Source organism: Acanthopagrus latus, chromosome 6, assembly GCF_904848185.1.
Source record: "Acanthopagrus latus isolate v.2019 chromosome 6, fAcaLat1.1, whole genome shotgun sequence".
NCBI lineage: Eukaryota > Metazoa > Chordata > Actinopteri > Spariformes > Sparidae > Acanthopagrus > Acanthopagrus latus.
The window spans coordinates 11,868,830-11,881,535 of record NC_051044.1 but is presented as its reverse complement, the minus strand read 5'-3'; the positions used below and the strand labels follow the sequence as shown (position 1 = coordinate 11,881,535).

General features: G+C 42.0%; 1 protein-coding gene and 1 long non-coding RNA gene across 4 annotated transcripts in view; one reads left to right on the top strand and one right to left on the bottom strand.

Moving 5' to 3' along the window:
* Nucleotides 1-12,706, bottom strand: part of kif5ab (kinesin family member 5A, b) — a 73,830-nt gene that overhangs the window by 26,622 nt on the left and 34,502 nt on the right. For both annotated transcript variants that reach the window (XM_037100709.1, XM_037100710.1), the window contains exons 12-15: nt 9,193-9,419; nt 7,586-7,654; nt 6,246-6,452; nt 1,382-1,528 (exon numbers count right to left, since the gene is read on the bottom strand). In XM_037100709.1, coding sequence (XP_036956604.1) covers nt 1,382-1,528; nt 6,246-6,452; nt 7,586-7,654; nt 9,193-9,419 — 650 coding nt within the window. The remainder of the gene's footprint in view (nt 1-1,381; nt 1,529-6,245; nt 6,453-7,585; nt 7,655-9,192; nt 9,420-12,706) is intronic.
* LOC119020922 lies at nt 8,258-12,066 on the top strand. Of its 2 annotated transcripts, none has more exons than XR_005075446.1 (4): nt 8,258-8,471; nt 8,582-8,743; nt 11,218-11,429; nt 11,657-12,066. It is a non-coding gene; the product is annotated as an uncharacterized LOC119020922 (long non-coding RNA). The 2 variants fall into 2 exon arrangements; XR_005075445.1 differs by having other exon boundaries at nt 11,204-11,429.

Genomic DNA, 12,706 nt, shown 5'->3' with positions numbered 1-12,706 from the left:
TACCTCACAGTCATCAGTAATGAGCCACTAGAGGTGTGTGGCAGTGTCTGTGTCTGCAGCAGGGTGTGACGAGGACATTGTGTTTCTGTTTGAGGGAGTAGTGATTGAGCTCGACCCGAACTCGACAACAAGTGTTTGGTTTTTAAGTCCGAACCCGACTCGAGCCTGACACGGTGAATGTAAAGCTGAAACAGTGAGTTTGTGTTATCCTGTCACCTAGCTGTTGCCATGGTTACAGCTTGTCTGTTTACTCTGATTGCAGACATTTACAGCCTAGATGATCGTATTAAGTAAATCGTAAATCTATACATGTATTTTATATCTGTGGTTCTACATGTAGTCATACAGAACTGAAGTTACATCCAGGCAGTAACTGCTGCGGTACACTGATGTGACTGAACCCGGCCTGAACCTGAAAATCATTAAAAAAATATTTTTCTTAACCCGACAGCTCCCAACAGGCCGGGCTCTCCCTATATCTTTTATTATTTTCTTAGTATTTTGCTGCATTCAGGATGTTTCTGAGTGTCAGCCAAGAACAAAATGTAGCGAACAGGATGCGTCGCTGTCTATATCCGTCTTCTGCGCTCTCAGTCTGCCATAAAGAGCGGCGCGTCTGTTTGACAGAGTGCAAAGGACAAATACACTCTCGGAGCGGAGAGAGGCGAACTGCTCTCAGGGTGAAGCCTGCACTTTGGATGAATTCACACAAAACCTGCACTTTCTTCACGTCTATGTTTGTCAGTTATGTTTAGATACTCTCTCTCGAGGACATTCACCTTAAATGGCAAATTAAATTTTTTGTGTTGTGAATGATAAATGATGAAAGAAGTAAACACAGTAAATGATGAGACATGACTCTCAGCTCTTTGAATCAAATTGGCTTTAAATGAAATTACTTGATAACTTGTAAATCAATTTTTCATTTCAGTTGCATTTCTACCCCTCTGTTCTTCAATTAACATACATTTTTCTCTCCTCGCCTGATTTGTGTTACTTTCACCCCTCATAGGAGAGGAGGCACTTTAAATGGTGTTAGAAACACCAGCTGACACGTTCTGCACAGTGTGCCTTTAATGATGGATTTCGTAGTGATGTCAGCAGTAACCTAGTATTCTTTCAAGCATCTGCAACGTGGTAACTCAGTCATATGTAAATTTGATGGGATAGTATGATTGTTTTTATGGAAATTGCTTCACTTGTGCCAAAATACTTGTGATCTGGATTGACGGGGAATGTGGGGATTCAAATGTTTAGGTAGAGAAGTTTACAACACTGAGAAATATGAAAAATGTCTCGCATTTCATCACCAACATCGTGTGTTTTATATCAGTTTTGTCAAAGACATGATATCCAAAACTGAAATTTCCTTCTGACTCACCAGCCTGATGTCTCTGTTTCCGACGATGGTGCTGAACTCGCTCAGGTCCCTCATCAGCCCGTTGAGAATCTCTGCGATGCGTTTCCTTTGGTGGCTGCTCACTTCCTGGATACGGGACAGCTCCGCCTCCATAGCCATGAGGTGAGCCTGCAGGAGGAGAGGAGTGAGACAAGGGAGTGAACACAGACGAAGACGAAGGAGGAGGAACAAAAGACCAGGGCGAGAGAAATCCCGGGAGACGGGAAGGAACAGGAGAGTAATCACGGGAGAGGCGATTGTACAACAGAGGACTGAAAGAGGGAGGAATTCAGGGTCCTTTGACCAGAGAGCACACGCAGCTGCGAGATGTACTTTAACATGTGACCTCATTCTCATCCACGAAATCCAAACAGCAAAACACAATGGCCGCTAAATTACAAATCAATAAACTGCAGAGATAGGGGTTGATGGCGTTGGCACTGGATGAAAGCATCTGGGAAAGTGAATGATGGCCCTTCCTTTATCCTCCTCCAGTTTGCACAGAAGGCAGCGTAGAGCCATGATGGCTGGAACACAATTAAACAATTTGGCCTCGATCAATACTCTACAGGTCTGACGAAACACAGAGAAAGTCGGACGGGGCAGTCCGTCTACCTCGGAGAGAAAATTCTTTGATCTTACAAAACTGTGCCTCAATTCTTTCACATGATTAACGAGAGCAACGCACAAATGAGACCTTGGAAAACTTGGATGTCGGTCAGGGCCTTAGTCAGGATTTTAGAGAACAAATGATCTCAGTGAGAAGACTTTAGCCATCAAGAAAAAAGTTAATATCTTTACCTTCTCATTACCAAATGCAAGGCTTTATATATAATATTTATCTAGAATTATAATTACTAAACAGCGCGAAGATACAATTCAAGGGATCATGTTAAATTACTGTTTGCTTTTTAATTTTTTTCTTTTGTATAGAAACAGGTAAATAAAAAAGGAAAACTCAGCCTTCAAAAACAAATTTCCAGATACATTATCAAGAAATGTTATTGGTGTCCTCGACTGTAGCCACATCCTTGCTTCTTGTTTAACATCAGTGTGACCATGAACAACAAAAAAGTATCAATAATATAAAAAATCTTTTGAGTGAGTCTCTTGAGTCCTCTTCCATCGAGGTGTTACACACAGTAACTGTGCAATCGAAGTCGATCGCCTATAGTCACATAAATAATTTAATGGGGTTCTTTTTAATGCCTTGTTTTAGTTACTGCCCCCGATGGATCATCAGTCAATTGACGGCACCATTAACCACCTTCTTTAAATACAGCAACGTTCTCTCCTTTATCAACCTCTCCATCTTCATCTCCTTCATTACCTCGCAGCTATGTGACCATTTTCCAGGTCACTTCCCACGTCAAAACATTAGCTTAGCTAGAACGGTTGTAAATAATTAACTGAAATCGATTCATTTATGAAAACGTAAAAGGAAAAGGGAAATCAGGTTAAAGACTTTTTTTTTTTTTTGAAGTTTTGAAAGAGAAAGATTTATGAAGAATTATCGAAGAGAATTGATGGATGGATATGAATGATGAATAGAGTTAATCATGAAGATAAAAAAAACAGTTTAAGTGGATGGGCAGATAAAAAGGGGGTGTTTAAAGGAGCGGCTGAATGTGACAGTGACAGTGAGTGATGCCCTGGCCTCCTGCTGAAGAAGACAGGGGTTTCCACTGAAAGCAGAGATGAAGACAGCTGAGGAGACGGCGGGGTGAAGACAGTGATGAATGCGCTCCATTGCACCATTTTTCTAGGTCAACGCTGCCCCGCTCTTTACTGTAGATATGGAAAAAAATTCAAAAAAGCCACAACGCTGAACATTAGCATAACAGCTGGGAAGCAGCGAGCGGAGACTTGGTAACAAAGAGTCGGGGAGGGGTGAAGCTGAAGAAGACCCTGAGAGACTAGAATAATGGGACATCCCTGTATGGTTTTATTGTATTTAGGTTCACATCCTGTCAGACTGCTGGGCGGCGCCCCTGAGAAGATAACGTGTCGGGTGAGAGGTCGGGGCACGACAGGCTGAAGAAGCCACAGAGAAGAGCGAGCTAAGTGAGATGATTGAGGTCTCGGATGACTTGAGTGGACTAAACTGTGCGGTGAGAAGTTAAATTGTCAAACCCTTTCATCAATTTCTGTAGAAGCTTGTGGGAAAAGATAGAGAGGGAGGGGAGGACACCGTGGCACATTGTAAAAGGGAGCATGAAATATTGAGGATGTTTTAAGAAGGTGAGTAATGGTCCACTTTGTCCAAATAGCCACCGACAGTAACTTTAAATTAAAGACTGACCAGATCTGCCAACGGCCTCTTTTTATACTTATATCTCTATTTGACTTTTCCAAAAGGACTTCCCTGTGCACAAAGATTCAGTCACATACGATCCATTTCTTAGTGTGAGTGATGAACTGCTGCGGTTTCATCTGGCATGTTTTTATTTCATTATTACTGTGAGTCTGAGGTAAAGTTTTAATTGAACTGTAAGAAGAGCTTCACTGTTTGTCTCACTGACAATCTCATCCCACATTTCAAAGCCTCTGAAAATATTGCAATAACATTAAATATTCAAGACTAATTAAGCAACAATCCAAATTTAGAATACATCTTTGGATCGTCTATCAAGAGTTTTAATTAATGAACAGCCACTCAAAAGTGCAGTCAATCTGCTTCACCCAGACTGTGTCGGCGAGGTTAGATCGACAGTAGTCTGACTCTCAGGAAGTAGGTTTTGGGTATGAGCCCGCCATTGGAGAATTATTGCAGTCAGCTTCGCCCCTTTCCTCTTCAAAGCGTTCAAAGTCCCCACTAAGCAAAAACACATCCAAAAGATGTCAATTCAGCGTCTTTGCCAATGTTGAAAAGACGTCCAGTCGAGAGCCAGTCGTCTTTTTTAGACGTCCTTTCAACGTTTGCCACTGATGTCCGTGTGACATCCTTTCAGGGTCCAAAGTAAAGTTTTCACAATGAAATTTTAGACATCTTTTCAACCTCTTGTAAATCATTTTAGCTCAGTGGGAAAACAACAAGAACAACAACCGCCGAGCAATCAACATGCCGAAAAATGGGACGTTTTGTCAAAGATTTCAGTCGTACAATCAAGAAGGCCTTCTTGGATCTTTTGTGGGGATTTAGCCATTTCAATGTCAGGGCTCGCACCACCATGTGCAAATGTTACACCAAAACGTGCACAAAAGACGCCAGAGCATTTGTTTCCCCCCGTAACAGAATGAGAATGGGATCTGTCAAACCCTTCTCCAAAGCTAAGCAGACATAGATCTGGCTGTGCAGAACTAGCTTTACAGTGAATGAACAACAATCCATATGTCACCAGATTCTCATTAATATGTAGCTAAAATCTGATTGGTGCATGGTGGGGCATGACATTACTTTTTCCACTTTTGACCACAGACAATAACAGGAAAAACAGAAGTCTCTAATGTGATTTAACCAAAACTTCATGAAATACTACGTGTCATTGTCTTGGGTATTTTGTTTATTCATTTCCTGTTTTATTTAGTAGATTACATCCTCATGTATCGTGCGCTGCTCTTCACTTCCTGGCTTTGTTTTTTCTGTTCACGCCTGTGTTTCATTTGTTCATTAGCCCTTGTGTATTTAAGTCTGTCTTTTTTCCCTCGCTCTCTGTCAGTTCGTCTGGTTTCATCCTGCGTTCCTGTGTCTGTTCCCTGTGTTTCTAATTTGCTCCCCGTGGCTTATGGTTTGCCTCTTTGCTGCCAGCTTTTGTTTGCTTGGCTTTTCGATTGGTTGCATATTGGATTTTGGACCCGTCTGTCTCTGTGTGTCTATGTTCGTGCAGGATTCCAACATTTCAACCCTGAGTAAGAAACTGGCTGAGGGGGCATTTAAGTTGTCATGACTCAATAAAACATTTTGAGATCAGCACCATTTGAAATTTGAGCTTTTTAGACTTCTCAAAGCCTCCTCAAACATGAATGTCAATACTGATTACAAGTGGTACACAGTCACACAGTCACCTTTGAATAAAAGCAGAGCAACAGTTATAATCAGATTTCCCAGGCTTTGCAGATAAACTTTGCCGGATTTAATTCATTATAATTCAGCCATTGAAAACACTGATGGCTGCCCTCAACAACAACCTCAAACAAGCTCTGAAGTGAATTCATGAAATTACTTTGAAGGCTGACCTTAATCAAGAGAAGTCAGACCTGTCCTCCTGGTAGCTGCAGTTTTTAATATGTATTAGTGTTTATTTGTGGTCACAGTGCAAAAAAACAACCACCCACGAGTGAATTCAAAGGTCAAACTAAAGAAACGCTGGCCGGAGCTGGCTGGGATTTGAATAAAACTTGAGTGATGTTTTATTGAGAACCGCCTAGAAATCAAATGGGGTTTGTTTTTCTCGCCTTCCCACTTCTCACTCTTTTTTTTATAAATACATTCCTAATGCTTTTTTCTGATGTGGATCTGTTCATGACTGCACATTTTATCAGATCTTTCTCTCTTATCTCTTTTTCCCCCGCAGCTCTCCTAATTCTACTCATTATCTCTCTAATTGCATTTTGAACAAGTGGTTCGGCATATTCTTGAATGACAGGGACTTAAATGGAAAGATGGAAAGATAATTTCATACCAGCATAAATGCTCTTGCACTGTTCTATACCACAGCACAGTATATGTCCATGTCTTCTCAGTTTTTGCTAATCCTAGGACAATCATGTACACATCATTTCATCTGCCTCTTTGTTTATCTTCTTTACACTCTCTTTTTTTTCCCTGTTCGCCCATTTGTTGTTGCAATGTGCTGTATATTCACCTTCATGGCGTAAAACTGAGCCTCCAGGAAGCCAAACCCACCATTTTCTTCGCGAGCTCTTCAGCCAGCAGCTTGTTTTGCACGCTCTTCTCCTCCACCTCCAGGCTCTTCTGGTCGTAGTTGACTGCCAGCTCCTCCAGGGCCTGGAGGACTTCCTTCACCTCGGCTTTAGCGGAATCATTCTCCGTCTGCAGCCTGCCGAGCTCCGACTGCACCTTCTCGCTGTCACCCCTGGACGATGCCAGAAGCTGGGGGACACAGAGATTGCACAGCTGAACGTAACGCTGTAAAGGAGAGCTGGTGTACAACAAGCAGCAGCCTCTTTGTACTTCACAAGGCGAGGCTGCTGTGATGTTTTTTTAATAAAACACAACAGTGTGGTTTCTCTTGCTAGTGAAGATACAGGAGTAAATCAGCAGGTGAAACCCGTTTCAAATATTCGTCTTATCACTCCACGCTGTGAGAGCCGACATTATCTTGGTGCTGCAGTGTCCCATGGCGGGTCATCTGACTGAATGGGTGCCATTAAATGTAGATGTTGCTCTACGCAGGGTGCCTGCATGTTTGCACTCTGGCACACAAATTCTGTTTGGTCAAATGGCTGTAAAACAGTGTCACTGTACACAAGCTAAGGTTGGGTAGTTAGCACTGTGTCAGCTCAACCCACAGCAGGCCCGTTTGGGGATATGAATGAACTAATTCTGCAAATGTCTTTCACTTGGCGTTGCACTACATGCCAGAGCTCAGTTCAGAGTGCTCAGCCCACTGGTTTAGCTGCTGTTATGAATACATGCTGTAAATAATCTTCTTAATTACCTTTTAATGGAGTCTTTTAATTGCTGTTCGGTCCCACTAGTAACATATACTGTAGAGACAGACAGGCCTGTTTACTGTAGTTTGCGTGAGAAAAGGGCTGTAAACCATTTTCTTTCAGCTAAACGGTCTCTAAACTCAATATGATGGCGGAGTCACAGCATATCAAATCGCATATCAGATCATTACAGAACATTTGCTTGTTTATGAGCTATGTTACAATGATAGCTTACATGTTTCAACCCCTCATCAATTTTGGTATTGATCTTCCACTCCAAACCATTGAATCTGAGCTGCCACTGAAACCTGTTTTCTATTTAGACTGTTGTTAACACACAAATACACTCGTGATCAATGATGCTTTATGTTTTCCTTGAGCTCACTGGCACATGAACAGGGTTTTTTTTCTTTTCTATTTCTCGTTCATCTCAAGGGCAGGATAATAAACCTCTCACAGCTGAGCTCTATTCAAAGTGTGTGTCTCTGATCTGCACATTTACAGGTGCTGCTGCCTACTGTGGGCCGTTTAACCAAACCGATGAAAGGATGTAAACCCGAGGTCTTTTACCTCCTCCTGGTCGAGCATCTGCTCCTTCAGCTTCTCAACCATCTGGCTCTGGTGGTTGATCTCATCATCCTTCAGCGACAAACCGACACATGGAATAGAAACAGTTCATTGATGGCGTTATGTATTACACACACTGGTAAAGTACAGACACTGTCGACTTGTTTGCTCTCTGTTCCATCTTCAATCACAGCAATCGTTTTCTAGCTTGCACTTGAGAGATCTGCAGTAGTTTTAATACTAGTCATTACAAAACCATGGTATATGAATATGGATATGATAAAATTAACTCCCTTCAACCAGAACTGGTAAATTGGTATCAGTTCATAGTATTATGATTGGGTATGAAAGGGGCATCCTTGAAAATCTCGGTCATTCACAAGCACTTTGTGAAACACGACTGCATAAAGAATGTTATGTATGTACAACAGTAGTTGTAAAACACAGATTGTTTGCAAATGATTGCATTCTGTTCTCATTCTTCAAACTTTTTTTGGAATCAGGGTTGTGAGAGAAAATATGATTAAACCTACATATAAATACACCAAACGTAAAAAATGTAACACTCTTTTATGGACTGAAAAGCTACGCATCACGCACTACCTTCCAGAAGTGTTTTTTTTTTTTTTTTTTAAATACCTAATTTCCAAGTGCATGCATCTCATTAGTCTAAAACGTGTATTTGATGCTTTCATGTTTCAAAAATAACACAACATTCACAAACTTTAGCTTGGAGAACTAATTTACCCATTGGGTTCAACCAAAATCAGCAGTTAGTTAGAAATGCGGCTGTTTGCCTCCTTTGCTGTATATCTTTAAAAGTTACAAGTTTGCTGATTTCTGCAGTGCAGATCAACCGCCAGTTGTCTACCTGGAGGTGACTGTTGTTGTAAGTGTGATTTGTTCTACAGCTGGAGCTCCCACATGATGCAAGTGTCACGGTCCTGCCGTTTCTGTATTTCATCTGTGTTCTTCATGGTGTCTCTGCCTTGTTTCCAGTGAGCTGTTTCCCTCCTGTGCTTCTCCCCCCGTCTGCTCTCCCTGCACACCTGCACTGCATCATCCTTGTTAGCCCAGCCCTGCTCCCAGTGTTCCTCCCAGCCTCCCGTCAGGTCTCTTATGCGCAGAGGCATACAAATCAAATATGGATTTCCCTGTATGGTATGTGGAAAATGTCTGCATGTGTATAAAAACGTCTTAAGAATTATACATTTTGTGTTTCCTCGTGTATTGTGGAGGGAATAAAACTCTGCCACTGCACTGATGCACAGCTGGCTCTGCATATTCTATGGAATATTTGTTGATAAAAGCAAGAATATTCCACATTACAGCCTTCTGGAGCACAGTGCACACTTACATACATGACGTGTTGGATAAATTACAGCTTTAATGCTTTCTGATTTAGTACATTACTATTTCCCCAATGACATTTACTCCTAATGGTTGCTAGATTAGTCACTAGTATGTGTGTGATTTTGAATTAATTAGCATGAATTATACATGTATGATATGCTCCGTGTACCAGCGTGTGCATATTATCACAAAAATCTCAGACATCGTGTCAACGCGGCTCTTAATTCATGCACACAAATGGTCCTTTGGTTCATCACCTTATCGTCCAGCTGCTTGTAGAGCTTGCGGATCTCCTCCTCATACTTCTGCCGCTCCTCCTCCGAGATGTGAACCACAATGGAGGAGGCGAGTGAGCAGGGGCTGCAGGGGCTGCAGGGGCTGCAGGGGCTGCAGATGTCGAGGAGCGGCTCCTCAGACTCGTGAGGCTGCAGGGGGACGACGTCCTCTGATTCTGGGCTCAGAGGCTCCAACACAACATGCTCACCTAAAGATGGGGGAGGGGAGAAAGATTGAATATTTTTGGAGTTGGGCTTATCTCTTGCAAATCCGCTCCTGTGGATTAATATGTAAAAAAGGGATCAGAGGGTTAATCTTGAGCGTATATCCTTTCGTTGCATTTAAATCTCAGGTTTGGGATATTTCAGTGCTATAAATATGTTTCCTGACGCAGTGGGGTCAGCAGCAGTATAAATGACCAGACCTCTGTAACGTAAACATTCCAGTTGTCTTGTGTCTATCTTAGGCTCAAACTCCTCCATTATTTAACAAAAGCAAATGCAGCTAAATGTGGAAAAGTGTGATTCGGTATGCAAATGTGCACAAGGCGAGTACAGGCGCTTATTGCCACAAAGAGCACTGAAAAGGGCTCTGCACTGTGTGTCGCTCTGGACTGAAATGTTTTTCCGGTCTGATGCTCTTCCTCAGGCAGCATCAGTCAGTTTATGGACAAAAGCATCAGATAAATACTTCAAGGCACAAATCTGTACACACAATAACAGCGGGATGTTTACGCTACCAGTGAAGAGTGCGGTCCTCTCACATAATTATTTGTGACATATTTATGACATAAACAACGACGAGCATTTTCGTACCAACCCTGTTCCCTAGTAGAACATTTATACATCAGTAAATCTTTTGCCTGATGGGATACAAACACGGATTGGCGTTCACATCGCGAGTTCCGTCCGTGTTTCGGGACGGATACATCCAACATCGGCTAAATTCACTCAACTTTAATTTAAAATGTAGACCATTAAATATCATTTTGGGGCAAACCTTTACAAAGAAGCACAATAATATTCTCAGGCAGAGAGTGGAACTATACAGCAATTTAAATATGCTTTACAAGTATAATATGGATTTTTCTTTTTATTCACTCTTAGGATGAACTGAGATTGTCAATTTCATTATACGAACCACAGAAGAGATCCAGCTTTTTTGTCCTATTGTGAGGATATGTTTTATGTCATCATATAGTCATGTCTCTGCTCAAGGTGAAGGAAAGACTGTGCTTTCAGTTATATATTAATAAATGTCTTATTTTTTAGAAAGTCACTGTACACTCTTTCTCCTTTAAACCAGACCACAATCTTTCCCTAACGTTAACAAAGTGCTGCAAGTGTCTGAATACAGTCATAAAAAATGATGAACACTCCCACAGTCGCGACAATGGATATTGCATTGCAAGCGAGAAATGAAAATGAAACGAAACTTTAAGTATCAACATTTTAGAGCCTTTTCCTCACTATGTTTGACAGAGAAAACATAATGCGGTCAGCGTTGCATTTCCTTCAGATTGTATATGCTGTTCACAAAGTACTCGTATAGGCACATAATCTGACACTCTATTGTGCTGTGTATACAGTTTTCTACGTTATGATATAAATTAATATAAATATCATGTCACTTGTGTCAGCAGAAACCTCTTGATGCTGCCTGAGGAAGATGGCTGAGCCTGAAACAGCTGCCAGTCCAATTCTGTGTTTTCCGTGGAATTAACTGCATGTGTTTGTGCAAATATTTGCTACTTTAAATCCCTCCACTTTTCCTCACATTTGAGCGCTTCCCCTACGCGCCGTCTTTGCTTTGTGCAGCTGGACCATTTGGGTAGCCTTCTTCCACCGTTTCTTGTTATTGATTTGATTGACATAAAGTAGCAGAAGAGGAAGGGATCAATTGGGACCAATTGAGTGCTTTGTCCATTTAAAACAAGCTCAAGGTAATCAATAGTTGAAACAATACACCTAACTGACACCTTTCACTGATCAGGTCATCTTGTCCAGTTGAAGGTGAACAGCTGCCTGGTCAAACGCAACAAAAACCTGAAAACACATGCAGGCACGGTATCAGAGAGACCGCCCTCCTGAGGAGACGAAAGAAGTATGTTGTAGGGGACAGCTGCTCCTGTCTTTGGGCCATCCTTGACTAAAGAGTCGGTTAATGTGTTACAAGACGGAGGTCAACAGCATTCGTCCCAGGGAATTCCTGGCCTGAGGTGAGCAACAATATAGGGAGCAGTGAGAAGGAGGAATGAGGGGCAACTATGTTGTCAAAATGATCCATTAGGAAATTAAAAGCACTAAATTGTGAGAGAGGCACGGAGGAAGAGAGGGGAGGGAGAGATTGTCTATGTGTGTGCGTGTGTTTGTTTGTTTGTGTGTGAAAGGGAATGAGAGTGGCAGGAGAGGATGAAGCAATAAAAGAAGTCATTTTCCCTGATAGGTGTTCAATAACGACACGGAGCGTTTTCAAAATTCAGGCCAAGCACCGAGGGAATGATCTTCAAGAAAAACATCGGACAGGATTCATTACACGGTTTGAATGTCAGTCGATCAGGACCATTGAGAGCCCTGACATTTGATTTGACCTACGGTCCAGCGGGAGAGGACGCGCGTGTCCGCGCTGGTGTCATCACGCGTGCTGACACAGGTGAGCGCGTGTGTGCCCACGTGGGAGAGTGTAAGTTCTGACTTTTTCGTAGATGTGCATTAGCCGTCGTCGCTGCGAGGATGACTAAAACATAAGGATTCATAAAACATAAAGCCTCCAGCACTGCTCGCCTTAAGCAAGAGGGGAGGAGAATCAAATTATACAAAGTGTAAAAGTCTGAATAAAAAACAGCCAAAAAGAGATTTTTAAGTGTTTTGGGCCCAAGTCCAGCCAGTCTGTTTGGCTGCTTTCCTCTCACTTCACCACTGGCATGTATTCAGATAAAATCAAACGAGGTTAAATCTGCACTTACGTGGACAGAAAAGTAATGTCTGCAGGGTAGCAGGATGTTAAATTTTCATTCCTCTAAGTAGAGACTCCTCCATGCATGAAAACAGACTGGCGCAGGGAGAAGGATTTTTCTATAGGGGACCACGTCAAGGCTGTGTTCTCTGGACTCTCAGCACTCTGCAGCTCAAACTACTGCCTGCAAATGCCCTGCTTCTTATTTTTTCACTGGAGAGTAGGAAGAAATACGTGCTTAATTTGAAAAACGGTCCCGGTTTACAATCATCATCTGGATGAAATATCGTTTATTTGTGTCCTTTATTACAGTCATTTTACAAGACAGGGCCTGCAGCTGTGTTAGCAGCTCTATGAGGCCGTCCTTAGAGACTGCTGTGTTTTTGAACACAGCATGCTAACATGTTGAACCAAAAGGCTGATTCTTAGCTGGTACAAATGCTTGTACACCATCTTAGTTTATGTCTAATTGATAGAAAGCACATATGAAAGCTGAGGATGATGGGAATAACTTGCAAAATTATTAGTTTTGCAGATATA